Source organism: Gymnoscopelus braueri (genome assembly GCF_963280865.1).
Source record: "Gymnoscopelus braueri genome assembly, chromosome: 1".
NCBI classification, from domain to species: Eukaryota; Metazoa; Chordata; class Actinopteri; order Myctophiformes; family Myctophidae; genus Gymnoscopelus; species Gymnoscopelus braueri.
The window spans coordinates 33,495,325-33,522,816 of record NC_137603.1 but is presented as its reverse complement, the minus strand read 5'-3'; the positions used below and the strand labels follow the sequence as shown (position 1 = coordinate 33,522,816).

Genomic DNA, 27,492 nt, shown 5'->3' with positions numbered 1-27,492 from the left:
TCATTTGCATGCATGTCATTTGTAATCATATATAATAATGCGTGCGAAATATATTGTCTAAGTGTCACTTGCAATCATGTCTTATAGGCTACTCATGTACTGTGTTAGGTAGAGGCCTCTTATAAGCCCTATTTGGGCTTCTTGCCTCCTCCTGGCACTCTTTCCCTATTGAATTTTGTGCACAAATCAAAATCAAATAAATCAAATCAGAGATGAATTATTTTGATGTCTTGGCTCTTTGTAATGTGACAACAGGGATCTTAGAGGATTGGTACATACTGGATTAGTAATTGGTATTCACACTGACACTGCATTGTGTGTGTGTGTGTGTGTGTGTGTGTGTGTGTGTGTGTGTGTGTGTGTGTGTGTGTGTGTGTGTGTGTGTGTGTGTGTGTGTGTGTGTGTGTGTGTGTGTGTGTGTGTGTGTGTGTCTGTGTGTGTGTTTTGAACAAAATGCAAATTATGAACTCAGCTTCACATTGCGGTGAAACTTTGCACACACATTTGCACTGCGTGGCCCTGGAGGAGCAAATGCCACCCTTTTAACATTGCCCTATTATAGCGCCACCAGGAGGCCATTTTTTTATATTACTCCTACACATTTTGTCCAAACATCATGCAAATCAGTAGCCTACACATTATCTCTATAGTCAAGTGATCAAGACAGATCCGTCTGATTTTTCATATTCCATCCTGATTGTCGAATTCCGAACATTGCTGGCCCACAATAACCTACCTGACCTGGCGGAGACCTGTGCTCCGGGAGCACTTTTTCTAGTTTTTCTTTCTTTGTCCTCTTTTTTAACAGTGGATTGGATGAAGCATTAGCTAATTGGGTCCACACATTCACACAACACAGCGCAACAGCAGCAGAAAACCTGCTGTTTTTATGGCCGGTGCCTGGTGGTGGGCGTAACTACAGCCTAAATACTCCGTAGAAAGACGGTGGCGCTTCACGCAAGAGACACCCTTCCCTTGCACGATGAGTATGAAGCTTTTACGCGCGTGTGTGCTCATACACAGACTACTGCCTACGGCGACTGAATAGCCTATATCTGTGCAATCGTGAATCTGGATTTATGATTGTGCCGAAAACAGAGACTCATTGGGACACATATCACAACATTCAACTACAAATAGAACGATCTGAACCACTGTTAGGTTTTTCAGGAGACACGCGTCTATTGCGGTAAGATGCAATTCTTTCATCTATTATTATTATCTGCCTGTACAATAACTGACTGACAGCATTACCACGTGCTATTGAAATCAACGAATTTCTGTAGTTTTTGAGAGCTTCTGATGCCAGCAGGTTCGCATTCTTTCTACCGTATCTGTAGACTATTTATTTTTAACTGATATGAAGCATTTGTTCAGGAGTTGCCGTTTTACGATTAAGCAGCGGTGGAAAAAGTACTCAAATGTTTTACTTAAGTAAAAGTATCAATGCTGCAATGTAGAAAGACGCTGTTACAAGTAAAAGTCTGGAATTCTTTGAGTTGAGTAAAAGTACAAAAGTATTGCTATAAAAATGTACTTAAAGTACCAACAGTAAAAGTACCCAATATGTAGAATGTCCCATTTCACAGGTTATGTACAACATCTTTTGAAAATAGCAGATCTACAAGCTCACAATGCCCGATGCAAATGTGAGCTTGTAGATCTGCTATTTTCAAATGCCAAAATGTATATTTTGTAATAATAATCAAAATATACAAAGTAACTAGTAACTAAAGTTTTCAAATAATTGTAGTGGAGTAAAAAGTACAATATTTACCTTTGAGATGTAGTGGAGTAGAACATTTGAAATTCTGGCCAGAATGCTATTTAGAAAGCTGCAGTTTTCTAAACAGATACACATGTATTTTGGGTTTGAGAGTGGAGAAACATTCTGAATTATATGACTGACAGGTGAGCCGTGAAATGGGGGGTTACTCACTCTCTCTCTCTATCTCTCTCTCTCTCTCTCTCTCTCTCTCTCTCTGTGTGTGTGTGTGTGTGTGTGTGTGTGTGTGTGTGTGTGTGTGTGTGTGTGTGTGTGTGTGTGTGTGTGTGTGTGTGTGTGTGTGTGCGTGCGTGCGTGCGTGCGTGCGTGCGTGCGTGTGTGTGTGTGTGTGTGTGTCGGGGGGGGGGGGGGGGGGGGGAGTATAGGCTATGGATAAAGTTCAGCTGAAGGAAAATGACCATTTAAATAGAAAGGTTTCAATGAATGTTTTAAGCCTTAATTCTTGATTCTAATTAATTAAATTAGAAACAAATTCATGCATCAGCCTACTAGAAAATGATAGAGTTCACTGCTCCAAAGTTCCATTATTATGTTTTACTATCTACAATGTAGATCCTGATCTACATAGATCCAATTTAGAGATTGAAGAGTTTAGATGAACCCTTTCATAATTCATCTATTTTTGCTATTTCTCCCCTCTCCCCAAATTACTCCTCAATTAACTTGATTAACTTGTCACATTGATTTATTTTTCTTTCCTCCCATTCAGTACATCAGTAGTTCAATCTTTGTGCCTTTAACCATTTGAAAAATACAGTAGGCCTATATATACGTAGTTGATCGTTGAGAAATGTTGTGAGCTATTCACAAAAAGACACATTGTTCATGTGTCTTTTTGTGCAAAGGGGTTAAAGCACTTTGAATGGCTTTGTATGAATGAACTGAGACTGATAACGAACCATGCTAAAGGACATATCTGATTGAACATGCACTATTTATTTATATCAGTGGTTCTCAAACTTTTGAATTTCAAGGACCACCATAACTCAGAGTTACAGAAGGGGCCAGGGCCCATTTGGACCCCCCCCCCGCCCCAAGGAACCCTGAGGGGGTTCCACTTTGAAGACCACTGGTCTAGATGTGAGTGCGCCAATGTTGTCTGGTCACGTGACCAATGTGTGTCTGGTCATGTGATTCACAGATCCATCTGTCCCCCTCCTTTCATTTGATCTATTTGTGGATCACAGTGTGTGTGTGTGTGTGTGTGTGTGTGTGTGTGTGTGTGTGTGTGTGTGTGTGTGTGTGTGTGTGTGTGTGTGTGTGTGTGTGTGTGTGTGTGTGTGTGTGTGTGTGTGTGTGTGTGTGTGTGTGTGTGTGTGTGTGTGTGTGTGTCACAGAGTGTTGACAAAACCAGTGGGTCACAGAGTGTTGAAAGACCATCCATGCCGCATTGTGCCAATAGAATCTCCACAGGTCAGGAAGCACGCTGCTGTGTGTATTGTAGCATGTGTAGCATGTGCACTCACATGGAGCAGTGAGTGGTGAGTGCTCCGTGGATTCAAACCCGGGTCTCCCGCGTGGAAAGCCAACATTTTACTATTCCACTAAGCTAAAGATAATTCCCTTCAAAAGGGGGGTGAGTGTAGCAGAGTGGCTCACAAACTCAGCCTAATGGCCTGAAAGTCTAATATCTCCACCGAGCTATAGGGAATTCCCTTTGGCGTAGGATGTTGGCGAATCCCGGGCGTTACACGTGGTTACCGCGGTTCATGGTACAGTATTCAATCAATCAGTCAATCTGATGTAGAGAGAAAAACAGGAGGTGAGTACAGCTCCCTGGGGAAACCTGGTGGGTTTAAGTGGTTATAGCAGGTCGAATCTCAGCACTACACCTGATTACAACTGGTTTTCTGAACAAAATAAGTCTGGGATGAATCTTCTTTTGTTTCCGTTAGTGTTAAATAATCAATTTATTTACACTTTTAGGACTGCCGGTGATTAGCTAATGAAGAAATCCTACGACACAGAGTGATAAAGGCACTCTACTGCTTTAAAAGGCTGGTTCTAATAACATAAACGGAGCCATCCTTGAAGCTGCTGATTAAACGACCACGCTTGAACAATGCCTATTGACATGCAGGGCTTTCCAAAAACACACTGAGGACACATGATGCTAATGCTAATGCTCGGCTGCTCTTTTCAAAGACTTCCACTCATAATGAGATTAAGTTCAGTCAAACTGAATTTAAAAGCAGATGGTCACCCTGTCACCCTGCACAGAAGACCTCCCCCACCCCACACCCCACCCCCAAAAAAGACAGAACACTGTTGCTGTGTTTAAGGTTCAAGGTTTCTTCATGGTGTTAGATCTTGTACTGGACTACTGGCACATAAGATACAATAACAATACTTAGTTTTGGGTCCTCAGACATTGTAGCAGCAATAATCGTAATATTAACAGTAAAAGTAAAATGGCACAACAAACAAAAACAAAAGGAATAGTCAAGAATCAAAGAGTAGCAGCAGTATCGAAACTGTTTCTTTCACAAACGCATATTGAGAGCTTGTAGATCTACCATTTTTGCAAAAAAAAAATCCCCAGAATAAGGACGCTAGGGACGGGTTCAATAAGGTGCTCGAAGGTGCTGTGTGCAACGTTCATTAGGGGTTAGAGAGCTAGAACTGTTTCAGGGCAGTGGCTGTGGATATGTCATCATGCATGTGGTATGATAGCTGTGGTTTTACTGCACTACAACCAAACGCATTCAGTTATTTTACTACCGAGTTACAGCTGAGACCCAATGATTAAGAGCAGGATCTTGTTACAGTAAAGCACCCATAGAAAACAGCCATTTCTAACCCCCCCCCCCACACACACGTTTGTATATTACTATACTTTTGAGGACATCACCATTTCAGAATGGCAATTTTATCTATCTATGTATTTTTTTTGGGGGACATATAACCCTAAAGGTGCAAGACACCTAAGTATAAATCATGCATAACGCTAACCCAACCCCTAAATCTAACCTCTAAATGCCTAAACCTAACCCTAATGCCAACCTGAAGATTTTCCTAACCTAACTCTAAAGATTGTCCTCACAATGTCTATTTCTCATATTCTACTATACTGGTTGGGGACTTTTGGCCCTCACATGTATAGTAATACAAGTACACACACGCACGCACGCACGCACGCACGCACGCACGCACGCACGCACGCACGCACGCACGCACGCACGCACGCACGCACGCACACACGCACACACACACACACACACACACACACACACACACACACACACACACACACACACACACACTCACACACACACACCAAGAGCCCCCACCCCCAACCCCATGCACCCTCCCTCCATGCATGTTCAGAGTGTATCCTCCAGAAACGGAACCAGATGGCGCTGGCTGTTACAATGAGGCTGCTACAGCAGCGGGTCTCCCTGTGTGGTCCTGCAGGCCTCTAAACAGTGGTCCAATGGCTCTGTAAAGAGTTGCATAATCTGTACGAAAAGGTTCTGATGAGAAACCCACACCCACCCATAAACTCTGATCCACACAGCAACTGCCAAAATGCACCTGGTTGCTATAGGGTGTTCTGTTTCCGCATTGCAAAGACAGACTTATCCAGAATATTGGTTTCAGTTCCGTTCAGTGGTATTTACTATACAGCACTTTACAAGCACAATACCATACTGTGTGAGTAATATATAGTGTGGCACAGTTGTTCGGTTATTATTGTCTCCGCCAGGCCGAAGGTATGGTGGAGAGTATGTTTTACCCCCTGTCCGTCCGTGTGTGTGTGTGTGTGTCCGTCTGTCACCAGCTAATCTCCGGCACCGCCCATAGGCTAAGCTTTGCAGGACGTGCTGCAACCTGACCTGGCGGAGACCTGTGCTCCGAGGAGCACATCTTTGTCTCCGCCAGGCTGAAGGCATGGAGGAGAGTATATTTTACCCCCTGTCCGTCCGTCCGTGTGTGTGTGTGTGTCCGTCTGTCACCAGCTGTGATTGGCTAGCGAGACACATGATGTCATCATGCGAATCGGTACACATTATCTCAGACAATTCCGTCCAATTTTTCGCATTCCATCCTGATTGGGGAATTCAGAACATTGCTGGCCCACACTAACCTACCTGACCTGGCGGAGACCTGTGCTCCGAGGAGCACTTTTTCTACTTATTTCTCAAATCTGCCACCTGGACATCAGTAATGTACATTTTTGTCCATCCAAGTTGTGCAATACATAGTGCTCTGATAAGGGCGCTTGGGCGGCGCAGTGGTAAAGTGCCTGCGCACCCGTGGTGCATCTTTGTCGAGCGTGTATACGAACCCAATTGACCCGTGTTCGGGTGGGGAGGGTGACATCACTCACTGCACGCATTCCTAAGAGCTGGGGCGGCACCTGTCAGCAGGGAGTGTTGGTCGGGAGGAGTAGGAAGGCTCTACGTCCTCCCGGTGGGGGCTCCTCACTTGCAGGTGAGTGAGTCAGTAGGATACAACAGCAGTGACAACACACAAATGTGTGTGGGGAGGAATTAATTGGCATAATGACAATAAATAAATAAATAGAGCTCTGATGAGATCGCAAGTGAATTGCGCAGGGCATGACAGACAACTAAGCAGCCACTAAGGGCCCCGTGGCCTTGGGGGGCCCCAAGTAAGCAAGACAATATGTTTCACTTACTTTTATTACTGCATGGTTAATTCATTCATAAATGAATAAATAGAAAATACATAGCTGACTTGTGTGATTTAGTGCTCTAGTTATGCACTGGTGCTATTTGTCATGCACATAAAAACAATCCGAACTCGACCTGCCAACCTGCTCTAAAAAGGAAGAAAAAAACAACGATATGAAATATAATAAAAATGATAATAATATCACTCAGCTATTACACACACATTGGCTCAAAATATAGACTTGCACACAGGGGCAGTTAGTTTGGTTCCTTGCTCAACGGCACCTCAGTACTGAGGAGGTGAATTGGCACCTCTCCAGTCCACACACTCCATGCTGTGGTCTGTGCTGGACTTGAACCAAGTCAAGTCCCTACAGACTGAGCTGCTGCCTGCCACCTCCAGACATGACAGTGCTTTGAATTATCCAGAAGTTGCATAAATTATTCTTTAGAAAATGCCTTCTGCAGGAAGACAAGCACTGTTGCCCATTCAGAAGTGATATTCAACATTTACAGCACAACAAAGCTTTAGCATTGACATTCAACAAATAAAAACGTATTAATAGACCAGCAACCTGAAAAGCACAAACTAAAGATGAAGCGTTCAGTATTTGTGTTGTATTTGCGAATTTAAATAATTGGAACAAATGGCAAATGGTGTGGATGAGGAATCTAAACGTTGTGCTTCATAGTTGCCCACAATGCCCAGGGCCAGCTTGACTCTGGTTGGTGATGGTGGAACACTGTCTGTGTCCCCATGAACGCTCCTGAATAATGTTAACAAACTTTTCAACTAGATGTTGCAGATGTGAAATGAGTCAATATTGAGCAACCTGCAATACTGCATTGCGTATTTCTCGCCTAAAATGTTATCAGAAACCGTTCTTTTTTGTTGGACTGTACATGTGAAATAGATATCAGCAGCTATGCTGAGGGGGCTCTATCTGCAGTGGAAAACGAATTAAAGTGAGTAGAGCAGTCTGGTTCCCAAAGTTTTTCTGGATCAGAGCCCACTTGAAGACCTTGAAACGGCTGTCGTGTTGGGTGGGCCGATGGGTGGGCCGTGTACATTTTCAGAGCATGTTTATTTTAATAATCAATCAATCGATTGTGTTTTGGATTGGATCAATGGAACTAACGTATTATACTTTAAGTTCATATTTATCAGTGTATCGCAAAGAAAACTCATGTTTTCAAGTTTTTAAAGAAAAAATACCATTACCAACATTTTCTTTTACATTATTTTTTATATTAATAGGGCCCCAGCCTACAGGATGGGAATGGCTGGAGTAGAGTCAAGTCAAGTAGCAACTCTGACATACTCCTACCATCCTACTATCCTACTATAAATCCTTACTATCATACTCTCCTATCCTACTATAAAATTACTTGTCTGTCTGTCTGTCTGTCTGTCTGTCTGTCTGTCTGTCTGTCTGTCTGTCTGTCTGTCTGTCTGTCTGTCTGTCTGTCTGTCTGTCTGTCTGTCTGTCTGTCTGTCTGTCTGACTGTCTGACTGTCTGACTGTCTGACTGTCTGTCCTCAGTCAATTATTTTCTCTTAGTGGTTTGACCAATCAATCTGAACTTGCACATGGGCATTGACCATTGCAGAGAATGAGGAAGCTGATTTTATACTTTTCACAAATTTGAGCTGCTTATTAGCATTTTGCCATGGGCTATGGGATCTGTAGTCACAGTCGCCGCTCCATAGCCCGGAAGGATGGACATGCCGTGGTTTTACTTTTATTGGTTCATGGTTGGTTGCCAGGGTGACGGTGGTAGAGTTGTGTGATTTGGGCTCGGCTGACAGGTATTTCTAATTGTCTAATTGTGCTCTCCTCTTTAGTAGTGTACTGGACCTCGGCTCGGTGTAAAGTTAGAAAGGACTTTGATCTAAATGCATAGCAAGCAGCAGACCCAGAGAGGCTGACCTATATAAACATTGAGCTCCGATATAATCCTGTGTTGTTGTTGTTCATGTATGTGTGTGTAGTCAATAAAGTGCAGAAGCTTGAATTACGAAATGATCTCATCAATATTGTGTTGGCAACAACCCACAGTAGCACTCAGCATGCTACAGTGACATAATGACAAATCGGCAGACAGGGACATTCATACAGTTATGTGGCCGTTCTCAGGCATTTTTCTCCTTAGTGGCTTGGTATATTGATCTGATCGGATGTGATCAATCAATCTGGTCATGGCCACATGGGCATATGCAGACCGATGAAGCAGATTTTTCACTTTTCCCAAATTAAAGCTCTATTAGACTTTTTGCCACGGCTATAAGTTCTGTAGTCGCAGTTGATGTGTACACTTCAACAGGTATGGACTAGTCTTAATAATTTGTCAAATGCAAAATGTGATCACGCAAGTTACCTGAAGAACAGGGACACTGTGACCTGTCCCCTCTTAAACTTCCTCTCCTCAGAATCAGGTCTAGATCTACAAGCCATGAGCTTGTATATCTGCTATTTTTGAATAGCCAAAGTATAAAAGGTTAAAGTGGTTAAAAGTATTGTGATGCTATATTAACACACTTTGCTGGGGACCCCCTGGAACCACCCCAAGGACCCCTGGGGGTCCCCGGACCCCACTTTGAGAACCAATGCATTAAACACTAGTTTGGTGGAGAAGAAGACGGGAAAAAGCACAGCTACATACAAAGATAATGGAGGAACTGCTTGAGTCACAGGATCAAGCTGTACCCAAAACAATCATCTTGACTCTATGATATTCAAATGGTGAGAACATATCTTAAGGCCAAATGTGAACTATCATAATAACAATACAGTGTCATTCTACCAAAAGTCTTCCACAAGTGAGGTGGGATCCTTGCACACCTCCACATATTTGATGTTATGACACAGAGAGAAAAACAGTGCAACATTAGTCACTTCGTTTACGCATAGAAAACCTCTTTGGCTTCTCAAACACCATTGGAGATAATTGAAAGCAGAATAAAGGGTCATGGTGTGTGGGATGTGGGAAGCATTTGGTCAGTGAGTCATGTGTCTTATGTTTACCAGGCCTGTCATCCTCAGCTATCTGCTGTCAGCAACCTGTAGCTGCTGGCTGCTCAGATGATCACCAGCCTCATCTCATTATACTGCGTTTATCAATCTAATATTAAAAACACTTAAGCTCTATATACTTTGTCATACAAGGAATAACAACGCATTGTGAGTGTGTAGATCTGCTTGTAGATCCTCTAAACATTTTCAAAAGTTTGAATAATTTTCACCTACAGTATAATGACATGCGCAAAATAGGGACGCCAGTGTTAATGTGGTTCATTGTTTGTATGCTCCACTCAAACCCCAGTGATGCCATGACTTTGCAATCCTCCTCATGAGGCAGAGTGCTTTTTACATTACATTTGTTTTGTTTTGTATTTTTGGTAAAAGCCACTCTGTCTGTCTGTCTGTCTGTCTGTCTGTCTGTCTGTCTGTCTGTCTGTCTGTCTGTCTGTCTGTCTGTCTGTCTGTCTGTCTGTCTGTCTGTCCGGTTAGTCGTTCCAAAATGTTTAGTGTTTATTTCAGTTTTTAATGTCGCTAGCCGCCAGGCTCTTAGGATGACTGTTGTCACTCTGTTTATCCATCTGTCCATACAACACATTGGTCCCAAATAACATATCTCGGCAGATTGTGAAATGCACACTACATTTTACTTTCCTGTTTGCATAGTTTTTTTTCAATTCAGTTTTAGTGTTAAATGATTGATTGATTGAATTTATTAGCAGTTTGCAAAAAAAGCACAGGAAATTATAGTTCAATACAAGGTCTGCTAAGAGGATTTTAAACCCAAGAAAACTTATCACAGCAACAACAAGTTGTGTCAAGACACTTGACACATAAAGCAGATACCCAACATTTCCCCCCTGAGCAAGCATTTGGCCTTCAACGAGAAGACCATCTGAGTTGACAGTAGTTGGTTGCTATGATACCCGTTGTACCAGTGTCAGAGTACGGTATACCCGTCTGTCTGTGTCACTTTTATGCCCATACTGTATGGAGATTTCTGTCTGTGTCCCTATTATGCCCATATATGGAGTTCTGTGTCAGGCATGCCCAAATATGGAGTCCAGGTCAGTCTGCTGACGTCATATTGACGTCAGCGTACTCCATTTTCTGGGAGATCCGCTGATCCGACCGACTTCCCACTCGCCGCATCACACCCTCGGGTCCACGCCGGATTTAAAGTCGGTCAGTCCCATATGCTGTATGGGCATGCCCATATATGGGAATATTGGCGGTTCTGGACAACCGCATAGCTGAACGTCCCCAGGGGTGCAATGCTCACTGGACGGCCTTGCACGGCGTGCCGGAACCCATTTGACCAGGAGCACGCGCAGGCACACGCATAGATTTAAAACTACTTTAAATTCACACTTCAACAAAGTTTACAAAGGCTCCCGACTCACGCCAGGTAGATTAACATGGGAATTAGCCTAGATGCATATCAATTGTCCATTGTGTGACCTATAGTGTAGGTGTTAAGCGACGTGCGCGTCACGTCATTAAAATACAGTGCAAGCACTTCCCAAACGAGCATAGCAACACTGACTGTCCCCCTATTGTGGAATGGCTTAAAACAAAAAGAAAGGCCTACCGGTATCTACAAGCTGAAACATGTTGCAACGCGGTGCATTGTGACCTTGTAGATCTGCTATTTTCGAAAAGATTTTGAACATTTTTGACAATGACATAACCAAATTAGGGACGCCAGGGTGAAAGTGATTTAACTGGCACAATAATCTTGTGAATTGAATTTTAATTGAAATAAAAAAACATGTATACATTTTTTTTCCCTCTCCTTCCAATTGGCCGTCTTGGCGGCCCCTAGGGGGGTCGCGGCCCCCAATTTGAAAACCGACTGGTCAAGGTCACAGTGTGCATGGCGTGAATCCACTGTGCACCATAAGAAATGTTTCATTATTGATGCGACGTTAGAGCCTGGGGCGTTTCCTGATAGCATAGCATCACAACATCAGCATCCATCATGATTTTGTCCTCCTTTCATGTGTTGGTTTCTATAGAAACAGCCGGGCGATGTAGCCTGCATGCCCTTTATATTACATTGTGTGAATTCAGCTGAACCTCTGTCCTGAGGGAGGGAGGATAAATTGTTAAGCTCTGCGCTTAGTATATCGTTAATCTTATTGAATATTATGAATCATGTCGTGAATAATGTACATTTTATAGATTTAAACACACACACGCATGCACGCACGCACGCACGCATGCACGCACGCACGCACGCACGCACACACGCACGCACGCACACACACACACACACACACACACATTTGTTTTGTCATGCCACTATAGCATTATATTGTGCATGCAGGTTTTTGGCATGGTCAACTCTGTCAAATCTGGGTCAAATCAATTATTGATAAGCTGTTTTTTGCAATTATGAAAATGTACAGTAAGTCCGCTCATCCTCCCAGTGGTGGGAGTAATGAATGTACTATCGCTACAATAGCTGGGCCTCAGGGTCTCACATGAATTCAACTGCCCCGTTATTTACACTGGCAAATATCACTTACAATCTACACTTCCTTGCCTTTATCTGTTTGGAATACAGAAAACGCTTTATGCATGTTCTGTAAAAGTCTTACATACTGTATTTATGTCTTCATGTTCTTCACTAGTAAGAGACCACACCTTCTGCTCAAGTTAAACAGCATTTATTGAACACAATGAAATGTATGTGTATTGCTGGGGAGCCCGAGGCGGGGCGAGACTCAGGGTGGGGGTATAGTCTCGGGAGCCAGGCGACCGCCGCAGTTGCTCTGCTCAGGAGCGGTCTGTCGCCTTCGCCCCGCCCTGGGGCTCCTGGAGGATGGAGAAAAAACGAAGTTAGATGAGCAAAATTGGTGAGAAAGGAGGTGGTTGGGGAGGAGGAGGGAATTTAGATTTGCGAGCAGCAAAATCAAACAGTTAGGTGATACAATCGCAGGTGTATTTATACTGTGGTGATTGCAGCGTGGATTGGCTGAGAGATAAGCAGCGCAGCTGAACTTGGTAAGGTGGTCTCTACTCCTGAACATGCGTTGAATACAACTACATTTAGGGAACAGACTGGAGAGCTAGAGAACCTGGGTCACTCACAAAGACATGACATGTATGCCAATTTTGAACATAAAGTTTTACATATATGTTGAAGTTATCAAGTTTATTTAGTTCAGCTAATGCTGTACCTCAGTATCTGAGTTGCAGGAAACCGTAGTGTGTCATAGCATTCTTGCTACACCGTGAATCACAAAAGCACTTGAATTGGACAATTGCTGTTCCGTTGCCATCATTCAATATTGTTCTCCAGAGCGAACAGGACGTACTTTCCTCTGAATCGTGCACGTACGTGCACGATTCAGAGGAAAGTCAATCCTGCTCGTTTGAGACACAACTACTCAGCCTAACGACTCCCAGTGAGCAATGGCAGAACAACTTCTCACCTATAAACCAAGCTGATCTCCTCTGGGAGGAAAGAGGAGGGGTGTCTGATGTTGATGAATCCTCTGGCGAATAGAGAACAGTTAATCAGCTATTGATCACTGGTGTGGAGCCTCATCATTGATTCCACTGTGCCACTGAGGGGCGGACAGCTTGCTACAGAGCTAACATATGATGAGTTGTTGTCATATTATGTCCATCCTCTTTTTTTCTTTTATAAAATGTAGCAATCAATACGTTAGATTAGTAACTTGTTGAGGTGATTGTGTATTCCCAAAGCTGAACAAACAGACCTGACAGACATGCCTCCGCCTGTGTCCTCTTCAGAAATATTTGTTCACACTAGCCTTTTTCAACATTCAGAACATGGTAGACAATGGCACCCCTTAGTAACAGACACTGTTTGTGACAATGTGATCTGGAAAGCACTGGAGGTGTCTCAAGCCCGGCGCTCAAGGCTCAGAAAGTTATTTTCCCCTACGGCTATCAGAGCCCTGAATGAGGAAGAACAAAAAAATATAATGAATAAACCAAAAACTGTAAGAATTCCTAGCAGTTACTCAAAAAGTGACTTGCACATCTACATAGACAAGTTAAATAGACAAGTGAAATTGATGGCATGCATATAGTGTTATGTATGCCTTTTGCCTTCTTGCGTCTTCTCCATTCTCCATTGCTGCTAAATATCATATCTACTGTAAGAGGTTTATTGCCCTTCTGGCTGTACTTTATTTCTGACGTATCAATAATTTGTATTACTTTCAGTATTTTTATTACTATAAAAAGAACAACATCCATCCACCCAAAATATGAAAAGCAATTCAAGATAATTTGATTCTGCCAGGTTCTTTATCTCTCTGAAGCACGGTGGCAGGCCCTTAAAGGTTATGGTATTAGGCTAGAGTGGCATTGGAGAGAGAGAGAGAGCGAGAGAGAGAGAAACAAAAGGTTCTTTGAAAACACTCCCCTGGGTCTTGATATTCAGAGCTCTCTCCAAATGCTCTGAATTGGTCTAAAGCACATTGACCCTTAAATCATTCGACACCACAGTGATTTACTGGTTAACAGGAACCACAAGGAGAAGGATCTGTACTTCAGTTTCATGAAGCCAACATTAGTTTTTTTGGCTGAAGACATAATGGCTTCTGTAACTCTTGAGAGTGTACAACTCTCAGAGATATGGAGGTCCTTGAATATATATTTTTTAAGTTTGCGAACCACTGTTGTTAGAGAAAGGCCAGACTGGGAATCCTAAACACTGCAGCTGTGATTTGAGGTGTCGTATATCTGACCACACACTCGCTGGTATCATTCAGTGAGCATTTCCCTCATGTTTTGACTACAGTGGTACAGGCTGGTTTGTCTCCAGCATTGGAAGCATGCAGGGAGCAGAAGGAAGGGGGTTTCCAAGGTTAAACACAGTATTCTGAGGCTTTAGTCCATCAGCCAACATCATGATGGTGGAATTCTTGTCTCCTTTCACTTTATCAAGACATTTCAAACCAGAACATTTTCAGTATACACAGTAAAATTCATAGTGTTGTTCACTTAACTGAAAGACACCATGTTGGACATAGTGTGGGAGGGCAAGAAGAAATGAGAAAAGTATAGGTTCTCTGCAACAACAAAAAAGGCAATATATGTCTCTGCTGTAGGCTTCCTTTGTCTTTACATTATACTGTTTATTAAAACAGAGAAGGAAAAATCTATTTGTGGCTTACCACTGATGATAGAACAACCCCCAAGACTAACTTTCACTGGACACCATAGGTAATTAATCATAGTGGCTTATAATTAGCAAAATGCCAGGAAGACTGACCGTTTCCATAAAGCATTCCTTTTGTGCCGGAAAAAAAGAAAGCCTCATTTTATTTGAGATTGACCATTATGGGTATCGATGGAACATTGCATTCAGATTAACAACGTAAACCACTTTGTTGACCAGGGTCCCCCAGGGGTCTTTATTTGACCGCTTCCTTTTTTCTATCTACATCAAATCTCATCAAATCTCATAGCTAATCTACAAGCTCACAAGCTGGAAGATCGGCTATTTTTGACTAACATGCCCAGTATAAGGTTCATGTGGTTAAACGCGAAACCAAGCAGGACAGGTAGAAAATGCATTGAAAGATAACATGGAACAACCCCAAATCCCGTAGCTCTCCCCTCAATGTGTTTGTGATAAAGCCAGGTCACGTTCCTCACTAAGGAGCTGGAAGATCACGTGAAGTCCACACGGATCCGCCTTGTCCCCCCCTGTTCAATACTGCAGAGCACGCTTCTGTCCTGATGGATGAAACCAGTCCCAGCCCCTCTGACACTGATTTATTGCAGTGGTTCTCAAACATTTTCATGTCAAGGACCCCCAAATTGATATGCATTTGGCTGCAGACCCCAGCCTGAAAAGAGTTTGTGCCAGAAACCCCCATAAGAGAAGATGTGTGTGATTTTTCAATTCTTTTTTTAAGATTTTAGAGACATTTGAAAAAAAAATCAGATCTACAAGCTTGTATATGGGCTATTTTTGAATAGCCTAAGTATAAAATAGGGTTTAAGTGGTTAAACTGATTGTGATGCTATATTAACTAGTTTTGCATGCTGGGGACCCCCTGGAACCCCCTCACCCCACTCTGAGAACCAGTGATTTATTGGACTGCAGGCGTCCCCGGTCAGCAGTAGGTTACCAGTACCTAACTGGAATGCTGCTTTGTGGCTTCAGTCTGGTATCTTGTTGCACTGATACAATGTGCTGACACCGCAGTCCTCCTTGCTATGCTGTGGGCTCCTTGCGTTGTGAATGCTAAAAGAAAGCTCCATTTTGTATGAAACCGATTGATGATAGAACTATCTATCTATCTATCTATCTATCTATCTATCTATCTATCTATCTATCTATCTATCTATCTATCTATCTATCTATCTATCTATCTATCTATCTATCTATCTATCTTCAATATAACAAAGCACTTTTCCACTCTTGATCTTCAGAGCATGTGTGCCTACACACACACACACACACACACACACACACACACACACACACACACACACACACACACGCACACGCACACGCACACGCACACGCACGCGCACGCGCACACACACACACACACACACACACACAAATGGCACACCTGCATCTTTGTATGCTGATAGTACTATACATAGGGTCCATCCCAGTATGGGTGGATGAAGCCCAACACCTCAGGGATATTCTACTATTGTACTGCAGGAGACATCCCTGGAGAAACATGCATGAAGATGACTGAAGATCAGTAGAGCTGCTCTCCTCTTGTCTGGCTGCATGAAACTGAATGGAGAGTGTGTGTGTGTGTGTGTGTGTGTGTGTGTGTGTGTGTGTGTGTGTGTGTGTGTGTGTGTGTGTGTGTGTGTGTGTGCGTGTGTGTGTGTGTGCGCGTGCGTGTGCATGCCTGCATGTTTATGAAGGCATAGCTTTATTTATGAAGTCTATTGTCAACAGAATAAAGGACTGCACAGTAGTCTCGCGAGCCAAACTGTTGCTTTCCACAATTTTCAAATGCCTCCGTCATACAGTCTGGAGCAGTAATATAAATCAAAATAATCGAAGGCTAAATAGCTTGCTGCTTATCAGAAATGGAAATTCAAAAATAAAATGTACAGATATCTTAAAATAGATTTAACAGATTCTATATAACATTCAGAGATTGTGGAATAGTTGTTCAGCAGTGAACAGAACTGGGTTGTATAGTGTGTTCTTCCACGCGCACGCAAGTCACGTTCTTCCGTCTAAACTCATCACTGACTGTCAGGTGAAAAGAAACGTCTGGTGACTTCATGTGTATCAGAGAAGACATGTCAATGTATGTAAATTGGGAGAAAACAACAAAAAAACGAATAATAATAACAATCAAATCTCTATTTGTAATGTGTCCTCTCTCCAAAACAGACAGTGGTTTTGTGATCGCGTCAACCCTACTCATGTTGTTCTTTGCTCTCACATTTCTCACTGTCATATGCTTTCATGCTTAGTGTTTCTTGTCACAAATTAGCTTTAATTGTGCCTTTTTTGATCTTTTGTAACCATGTTGAGCGGGTTTGCTATAACTCATGTTCTTGTGGCGTGATTCATGTGCCGCTGTCTCAGGAGGGTGTTTATAGTTCTGTGCACATCTGACTATAACACATTTTCACCACATTTAGGTGGTCTTGCTTGATTAACCCAAATCTCACTCAAAGACGTTGTAATTATCCTGAGTGCACTGTCAGTCACAGAGCCTGCATTTAAATGCACCCAGCCTTTTTCTTCATTAGAAGAAGAGCCTCTCACAGACAGGTCAAATAGGAAGTAAATACACAACTTACACAGCTGAGCGCCCACAGACGAGATTGCAAATAAGCATTAATTACCAGTGCCGATGAGCATTGTGTCTGTGCCTTTTACAGATGGCTCAGACGATATCAGGTTGGTTCCTCTCCCAGTTGATCTGATGACTGATAACAGAATAATTGCAATTAAGTCACACATCACCAGGCCCACGACAGCTTGAAATAGCCTGTCACTGAACCAAATTAAACCGTATTTCTTGCTCTTCTCTTACAAGTGATGGATGTGGCGGATACCTTGATCTAAATACCACCAATACCTAGATCTAAACCAGTAAAATACCACCAATAAGTAAGTAAGTAAGTAAACCACTGGTTCTCAAAGTATGGCCTCGGGACCCCACAGGGGTCCTTTGGGGGGTTCCAGGGGGTCCCCAGCTAAATTTGTTAATATAGCATAAAAATCTGTCTAACCACTTTAACCCTATATACATAGGGTATTTGAAAATAGCATATTTTCTTAAACATTTTAAATATTGTATAGGGGTCCCTGGCACAAAAGATATTTACAGATGGGGGTCTGCGGCCAAATACATATTAATTTGGGGGTCCCTGACATGAAAAGGTTTCAGAACCACTCATCAAAATCAGTGTACGGTACAGCTTTTATCTAAACCATTAACCCATTCAATCCGGGAACGCATCTCTGTCATTTTAGATTTCTTTGGCTATTAAAAAATAGCAGATATACAAGCTCATAGCGCGGCTATGAGCCTGCCGCGCTATGAGCTTGTAGATCTGCTATTTTTTTTTATTGTGACAATTTGTGCAAATCTTTAGCGAACATTTGTAACTGTCAAACGTCTCAACAAATGTCTTAATTCTTCTGAAAAACTATTGTTGCTATATCAGTGGTGCTTAAACGTTTTTGGCCGCCGATCCCCATCAAAATATGTTGTTCCAAGGACCCCCAGAAGCAACGATTTGAGTTAAAAATGTTGTTAAAAAATATATACATATATATTCAAAGGTTTGCACAAATGTTCAAGATTTTTCAAAAATAGCAGATCTACAAGCTCATAGCACGGCACTTGGTGCCGAGCTATGAGCTTGTAGATCTGCTATTTTTGAATAGTCAAAGTATAAAAAATTATGGTTATCGCCAAAAATCTAAAATGACACAGATGTGTTCCCGGTCTCAATGGATTAAACAGCATCAGGGCCTGTATAAATGCACACAGTTGACCGTCTTCACACGCTTTGCTGCCGGCCAACTTACATGAACATGTCGTCTTCGTCCTCCTCCTTCTCACACTCCCACGTCCTCCCACCCGTCACACTGGCACCAGAGGGACAGGCTGTCAGTGGCGTACAAAGCAAAAGGGTTCCAGATCTGACAGTTTGCTATAGCTTGTGCCCGCAGGTCCTGACAGCTGTGTCCATCATGTTCCTTTTGTACCGACTAATTGCAGTGGTGGCCAGTCACTAAGTACATTTACTTAATGTTTTGGCTTTTTCTGCCTTTATTTGATAGAGTACAGGTAGACTGACAGGAATTGGGGAGAGAGATGGGGAGTGACACGCAGCAAAAAGGTCGTCGTGAACGGGATTCGAACCCGCGACACGCTGTCATTAGCAGCCTAGGTGCCCGAACCGCTACGCCAGCTGTCTGGGCCCACTCCACTACATTTCAAAATATTGTACTTCCAAACTATTGAAAATCTACAGATCTACAAGCTTAATGTGTCATGGTGTGACGCGTTATCATCTTGTAGATCTGCAATTTTTCACTAGTTTTGACATTTTGATATGCATTTCATTAGATTTTTAGAAAGAAAATGTACTTGGGAATTTGTACTTTTGATTACAGTATTTTTAGTAGTCCATTACTTTAACTCAAGTACACATTTGACTGAGCAACTTTCACTTGTAGTGGAAGTGGAGTCATATTTGACCAGCACTCGGGAGTATCTATACTTTGACTCAAGTACTATACGTTTGGCTCTGTGTGTCTCCTCTCCAGTCATGTTTAAATTATGTGTGTATGTGTGTGTGTGTGTGTGTGTGTGTGTGTGTGTGTGTGTGTGTGTGTGTGTTTCTATCCAGGGTCAAGGGGAGGTCTCAGCCATGGAGTCAGACTGTCTCAGCTGTATAAAATACCTCATGTTCATATTCAACTTCTTCATTTTTGTGAGTTCACCACATACTCCGCACACATACTGCATATACAGTACACACACACACCATTTAAATGCCATCATGAACTTTATTCATTATGAGATAGTTTGCCATTTGTTTTGGTGAGATATAGGATTGAGGTTTCATTTGCTGGCTTTGATGAAATGCTGAGGTCACTAGACATCACACGGGACTGAACAGTAGAATACAGTGGTGGAAAAAGTACTCAAATGTTTTACTTAAGTAAAAGTATCAATACTGCAATGTAGAAGTACTCTGTTACAAGTAAAAGTCCGGAATTCAAAATGTACTTGAGTAAAAGTACAAAAGTATTGGTATCCAAACGTCCAAACGACCAAAAGTAAAAGTACTAAAATATTTGAAAATAGCAGATCTACAAGCTCATAACGCGTCGCAATGCGACGCGTTATGAGCTTGTAGATAGGCTATTATCTATTATCTAGGCTATTATTACTTTAGCCCTAAAATAGGGCTAAAGTGTTTAATGTATGTTTTATAATGTAATAATTTATATCGGCAAAGTAACTAGTAACTAAAGTTTGCAAATAATTGTAGTGGAGCAAAAGTACAATATTTGCCTCTGAGATGTAGTGGAGTAGAAGTAAAGGTATAAACAATTGGAAATTCCCCTGTAAAGTAAAAGCACCTCAACATTGTACTTGAGTGAATGTACTTAATTACTTTACACCACTGAGTAGAAATCATATTCTGTGTGTGGTGGCCAGGTGGGCCAATTGGAAAGGGGAAGAAAATGTTAATTCAATTAATTTCTTAAGATTGTTGTGCCATTTTACCCACTTTCAACCTGGCGTCCCTATTAGGCATGACATTATTGTCCAAAATTGTCGAACTTGGTCAAATATAGTGAAAATACCCCTGCCTTAGGGTTTACTTGAAAGGCCATTTTGCAGAACATGAATTATGTAAAATGCATCACTTTACACATCGGCTATCCAAGACTTTCCAGCACAGAGAGGGAGCTGTTGACACATTGAACACCCCTAACCTAATGTTGTTATTCTTGTCAACACATACAGTATAGGTGTACGTAACTCCCTCTGTGTCTCTGTCTGTGTTGCAGCTGGGTGGCTCGCTTCTGCTGGGCGTCGGCGTCTGGGTGCTGGTGGATCCAATGGGTTTCAGGGAGATCGTGGCTGCCAACCCTCTGCTGTTCACTGGCGTCTACGTGATTCTGGCCATGGGCGCCATGCTCTTTCTGCTGGGCTTCCTCGGCTGCTGTGGAGCCGTGCGAGAGAACAAATGTCTTCTGCTCTTTGTGAGTAGATGTCATTCATATACGCTGCAGAGTAGGCTATATACAAAACAAAATACTGCTACTGTAGTGCCATACTGAGATAAGGGAATTTGCCACTGTTAGTCTTGTAATACTGAAAATACATGGTGCTACTGTGCCCCCTGGAGGAGTTGAAATGAAATTGCAGCCAGGGCAGGTAACAATAGGACTTTTTGTGGTGTATTTCATTCCAGATTTCAATATCTGGTATGAAATAAATATTATTTTATTTTATTATCTGGGCCAGGAGATAATAAAGGAGATTGAGTGAGTGAGTGAGTGAGTGAGTGAGTGAGTGAGTGAGTGAGCGTGCAAGCGAGCGACTTAATCTTGCAAACTGCTGGACCGGTCAGCTTCAAACATTTCATGCATGCTACCAGTAGGCCCAGAAGGAAGATACTCCACCCCAGTTTTCATATCACCTTATTTTAGTGGTCTAATATTTTTCAGTTGTTGGTGTTAGTCATTGCTGGCAGTTTCCACTGACCTGATGTTGTGATGGGAGTCCCAACGGCTCCAGACCATACACTTGTATATAATGTAACAATAAACAATCTTCACTTTATAACCTACAGTTATGCATGCAAAGTTATAAACCATATTTACACCTTCTCTCATCTCAGTTCTTCATGCTCATCCTCTTCATCTTCCTGGCTGAGCTGGCAGCGGCCATTTTGGCTTTCCTCTTCAGGGAGCAGGTGAGTTACTTTCTGCTTTTTCAGTGTCTTTGACTGTTTCAATGTTTCCTGTTTGATCAATGTAATGTGCCAATACATTTATTGGCACATTACATTGATCAAACAGGAAACATTGACATGAAGTGACTTTTTACGACATGGCTCTGAAAGAGGCTAACTGTCTATAAGAGGGTCTGTCTGTCAGTGTGTGTGTGTAATGCCCGGGATTCGAATCCGGGTCTCCCGCGTGGAAAGCCAACATCTTAACCGCTAAGCCAAAGGAATAACCCTATCAGTTGGGGGAGATATTAGACTTTCAGGCCATCAGGCTGAGGTAGTGAACCACTCTGTTACACTCACCCCCCTTTTGACCTCCTCCCACGGGGAAACTCGATCCGGGTCACGGCACCATTGTAACACCCGGAATTTGAACCCGGGTCTCCCGCGTGGAAAGCCAACATCTTACCCGCTAAGCCAAAGCGATATCTCTATCACTCGGGGGAGATATTAGAGTTTCAGGCCATCAGGCTGAGGTAGTGAACCACTCTGTTACTGTTATGTACCCGTTGTGTAGCTGTGTACCCGTGTTGTATGGATATTGTGTACTTGTGTGGTGTACCTGTGTTACAGTATATAACTGCTGTGTACCTGTGTCTATGCAGTTGAACAGAGAATACTTCACCAGGGAGTTGAAACGTCACTATCAAGGCCACAACACCACAGATGTCTTCAGCTCCACGTGGAACGCAGTCATGACCACGGTAACCTTATTAACTCTATCACCATCGTCGTGGAATTCTGGATCAATCAGCAATCGATAAGCCACATAGGAGTCGGGACAATATTCTAGGTGGTGGTGGTTATGCTTTATGTACATGATATCATGGTAACGTTACTTACTCTATCACCATGGTAACGTTACTTACTCTATCACCATGGTAACGTTACTTACTCTATCACCATGGTAACGCTACTTACTCTATCACCATGGTAACGTTACTTACTCTATCACCATGGTAACGTTACTTACTCTATCACCATGGTAATGTTTATAACAACAAAACCATGTGACCTTTCCCGGTAAAACGTTAAGTGAGGTTTTCTTTTGTTCTGGCCAGTGGTGGTAGAAGTACTCGCGCCGTGTTTCGAGCTTGTGGATCTGCTACTTTTGATGCTTTAGTGTGACGCTGTAGTATGATCAAGTAGGGTATTCATTTACGAAAAGTTAGAGGTGTCTGCCCGACAGCTGAATGTTCCATTTCATAATTCTTAAAATAGCAGATCTACAAGCTCACAACACCCCGGGTATTTTCGAAAGACGAAGTATTTGGCCAAATCATCCATTAAATATTTTTTGTAATAATATTCGAAATCTTCAAAATAACTAGTAGTAGTGGAGTGAAAAATAAAATATTTGCCTCTGTAGAGGTAGTGGAGTAGAAGTATAAACTATTGAAATATGGAAATACTCAAGTAAAGAAAAGAAAACCTCAAAGTACAGTACTTGAGTGAATATTCCATCACTGGTTCCTGACCGTCATGTTTCTGAACACAGTTTGACTGCTGTGGCGTGAGCAGCCCGGAGGACTTTGAGGAGAGCTTCTTCAGGCTCATCCACCCCAGTAAGATGGTACCTGAAGCCTGCTGCCAGAGGGCCCTCACTTACTATGTTGATATGGATCAGTGTGTGGGTGGGAGCATGGCCTACCGCTACAACAAGGTAACGTACTAAGAACACATTCAACATAGCAGTGATTCTCAATATCTTTTCAATTTTGAGGACCCCCAGTTTGATATGCATTAGGCCACAGACGTCACAGACAAATGTTCTACTTAAGTAAAAGTATCAATAGTGCAATGTAGAAGTACTCTGTTACAAGTAAAAGTCCGGAATTCAAACTGTACTTGAGTAAAAGTATAAAAGTATTGGCATCAAAATGTACTTAAAGTACCAAAAGTAAAAGTACTCATTATGCAAAATGTCCCATTTCAAGTTTTCAAATCTATACAAATCTTTTGAAAATAGCAGATCTACAAGATCACAATGTGTCGCATCACGACGCATTGTGAGCTTGTAGATCGGCTATTTTCAAATGGCCAAAATGTGTATAGGGCTGAAGTGGTTAATGAATGTTTTATAATAATATACAAAGTAACTAGTAACTAAAGTTTTCAAATTATTGTGGTGGAGTAAAAGCACAAAATTTGCCTAATTTGAGATGTAGTGGAGTAGAAGTAAAAGTATTGGAAATTGGAAATACTCAAGTAAAGTACAAATACCTCAAAATTGTACTTAAGTACAGTACTTGAGTAAATGTACTTTTTAGTTACTTTCCACCACTGATTAGGCCACAGACCCCCATTTTTGGTTTTATCTCTGGGACCCCAAGCTCTAATTTAACCAAATGGACCCATACCCATTTACAGGCCCATACGGGTCCATTTGGACCCCTGGTGGTCCCCACGTTAGTCAATACAGAGACTCTCACGCATGCCAATGCATTAGTGGCTCTCAAACATTTTCTGGTCAACCCCAACCAGTGATTCAGAATGCTTACGACTATAATACAAGAATGTTTGTAAAAGCCAGTTATGAGGGTTGCGTTGATATTGCTCACAAAACAATTATGGTTTTCAAGTGTTAACAACCCTACATACAGTACCTCATTGACCGGGGTCAATGAGGTACCCTAGGGATCTGTACTTGGTCTCCTCCTTTTTTCAATCTACACCAAATCTTTTAACCGAAAATAGCTGATTTACAATATTAAGTGGTGAATCAGACTAATCGATTTAGTCAGTTACAAAAAAGGAATTACATTTTTTTGTGTGTTGATTAATTGATATCCTGTGTATAAAAGATTTAAATAAAATAATCCCAAAAACTAAAACCTTCTCGATTATTTGATTAATTGAAAAATAAATGAATCGATAACAGTAATTGCTAAGAAGTAGAACATAATCAATAGCTGAAACCATACCCATAATAGGGATGCTAGGGTTCATGTGATTAACCCATTAAGACCGAGAACACATCTGTGTCATTTTACGATTTTTTGGCTATTCAAAAAATAGCAGATATACAAGCTCATAGCGCGGCACCGAGTGCCACGCTATGAGCTAGTAGATCTGCTATTTTAGAAAAATCGTGAAAATGTGTGCAAATCATTGAATATATATTTTTTTAAAGCAAACATTTTTAACTCAGATCTTTGCTTCGGGGGGTCCCTGGAACAACATATTTTGAGATGGGGATCCGCTGCCAAATACATTTTGACAAAAAGAACCACTAGCAACATAAGTTTTTTTTTAAAACTGTTAGGATTTAGAAGACATTTGTATAATCCTCCATAAGCAAAGACTCGAGTAAAAAATGTTCGCTTTCAAAAATATATATTCAAAGATTTGCAAAACAATTCACGATTTTTCAAAAATAGCAGATCTACAAGCTCATAGCACGGCACTCGGTGCCGCGCAATGAACGTATACTGTATCTGCTATTTTTGGAAAAGCCAAAGAAATCAAAAGTGACACAGATGCGTTCCCGATCTTATGGGTTAACCGTGCTGTCATTTGAATGTTTTTCTTCTTCTAATACTCACATTTCCATGCAGGGGTGTTACTCAGCGATGATGGACTACTTTGAAACCTACATTTACATGGCTGGAGCTCTGGCCATCATGGTGCTGACTATTGAAGTATGTTCATAGATATCTTTCTAAACTTCATTATGATAATGATAATCAGGGTTGGATTGTGTGTGGGGCGGGGGGGGTCTGCCCCTCTGGTCATTAAGTCTTATGGCATATCCCCACCAGCCATAAAAATTAATAACCAGAATGACCAGAAAGTAAATGAATGATACGGTACTTGCATTTACTTATGGGAAATGTAGACTGTCTGATATGTTTGACATTTATAATTGATAATATCACAGTTTAACAATTTGATCAAAACAAATTATGTTAGCCACATTAACCGTGGCTTCCCTAATTTGCGCAAATTTGCCAAAATGTATAAAAAATATGATTCGTTTTTTTATTGAAATTTTTTGAAAATAGCACATCTACAAGCTCACAATGTGTGGTGAATAAATTAGCCATGTCCAACTCTTGTCTTTCTCATTATCTCCCCAGCTCTTTGCAATGGTTTTTGCCATGTGTTTATTCCGAGGAATCCAGTGACCTCCGTGCGCACGACGCCATGAGCTATCAGACGAAACAGACCATGAAAGAAACAGGAGAAAAGTCAAAACAAAAAACGCGTGTTTCTGCAGTATTGTTTACTTTTCATGTGTCTTGTGGAAGTGAGATTTTTAATTTGTTCCTCACGGTTTGGCCGTCTGAGCTACAGTAGGGCTGGGCAATATATGAATTATATCGTTATCGTGATATGAGACTAGTAATATTGTGATATGGCATAAGTGTTGTCTTTTCCTGGCTTTAATCATTTAAGCAAGATTTTTTTTAAATGGTAAAAAATAGCAGAGCTGTCTTTAAATGAAATTTTATATTACCGTCACAATATTGGTATTGAGGTATTTTTTGTCAAACAAGACTGTATCATGATATTTGATTGTCCATATCGCCCAGCCCTAGTTTGAGGTACAGCTTACAACAGACACAGACAGAGAATGATGTGAAGTGAAGCTGTAACTTTTCTGGCATCTAACCTTGTAACCTACAAAATGAAGTGTCTTAGTTGAGGCCACTACTGCTCTGTCTGCACTGTTGAAGATGATTTTAGTGCTCAGAAGCTCAATAAATCCAATCTACACTATTTGGAACAGTGGTTCTGAAACCTTTTTGTTTCAAGGATCCCCATAACTCTCTCTGTGAGCGTGCAAATGGAAACCATTTGGTTCCATTTGTATGCTCTCAGAGTTAGAGGCTTGTAAGGATAATAACCACTGAGTTAGACCATAGTGGAGAGGGTTTGTACATTCAAGGTTCTGTGTGAAGTATTATGACCATGGAGTGTTTGAGTACTAAAGTATGTCATGGGATGCCTGTAAATTGATACATTTTCACTTTAAGGTGCTGCAAGCGATATTTCTTTGTTAAAACAAAAATACTGTTTAAAAGGTAAAGCTCTATGTTTTGATAATAATCATTGTAATGGATTGTTTGTTCAGTAACAGGTGTTATCCTGTCTCTCCAGCTCCTTAATAAACAAAAAATACATTTTCAAGTGTGTCACCAACTTCAGCCAATAAGGGTGAAATTGGATTTCTGCTGGAATCACTTCCAATTTCACTTTTTTATGCTGTATCCTGTTCTCTCTCTTGATTAGATGAAAATGGTATCTCAACCTATTTTCTGTTTAGTAAAGAGCTGGAGAGACAGGGAGACACTAGTTACTGAGCAAACACTGTATAGCAATGATTACTATCAGAATATAGAGCTATTTAATGTGTATAAAAAAAAGAGAAAATCACTTACACCTCCTTTAAGTGTGTGTGTGTGTGTGTGTGTGTGTGTGTGTGTGTGTGTGTGTGTGTGTGTGTGTGTGTGTGTGTGTGTGTGTTGGGCTTGTATGCATTCGTGCAAATGTAGATATTAATAAGCAGGCCTGTGCCAGTGTACAGTATTGTGTTGTCATGTGCATTGTGTAATGATGTTTATCACATCAGTTGTAAAAAATGAGACTTTTTAGCTAAGATGAATAATTTCTGTACATGTGTTTTCAAATTTCTCTCAATTTGTATGTCAGTTGGTGAATTGACATTAAAATGTCTTCTGCGATGTTAACAGTGGTACCAGTTTCTCATTTATGCACAAATATAAGTAGTGTATATGATTTCAAGCATTAAATGACATCCTTAACCTGATGCCTTATTTATACTTCTAAAATAAGTATTTCTACTATCAGAAAATGGCAGATCTACAAGCTCACCACTCGTCGCAATGTGACATGTCGTGAGCTGTATGAATCAGCTGTTTCAGGTGCACGACACTGGTGCACAACTAAATTCCCTCTTTAGGGACCTTCCTATGTGGTAACCATAGATTTAGTAAACAGTTCTACTCAAGCCGAGGCATGTGATGTTCAAAAGAAAAGTGACAGTTGGCAGGTTTCACTTCTGAAGTGACCAGAGTGTCCAAGAAAACCCTAAGTCATCTCTAGAATGTACGCAG

At 41.5% G+C, this 27,492-nt stretch overlaps 1 protein-coding gene across 1 annotated transcript; it reads left to right on the top strand.

Annotated features, from left to right (window-relative positions):
* Positions 1–1,062: 1,062 nt before the first annotated feature.
* Positions 1,063–26,486, top strand: tspan18b (tetraspanin 18b). Its single transcript, XM_080436429.1, has 8 exons — positions 1,063–1,189; positions 19,292–19,375; positions 20,466–20,660; positions 21,302–21,376; positions 22,018–22,116; positions 22,911–23,075; positions 24,970–25,053; positions 25,492–26,486. Exons 2-8 carry the CDS (start codon positions 19,313–19,315, stop codon positions 25,537–25,539), a joined length of 729 nt encoding a protein of 242 aa, XP_080292555.1. The 5' UTR covers positions 1,063–1,189; positions 19,292–19,312; the 3' UTR covers positions 25,540–26,486.
* The last annotated feature ends 1,006 nt before the right edge of the window (positions 26,487–27,492 follow it).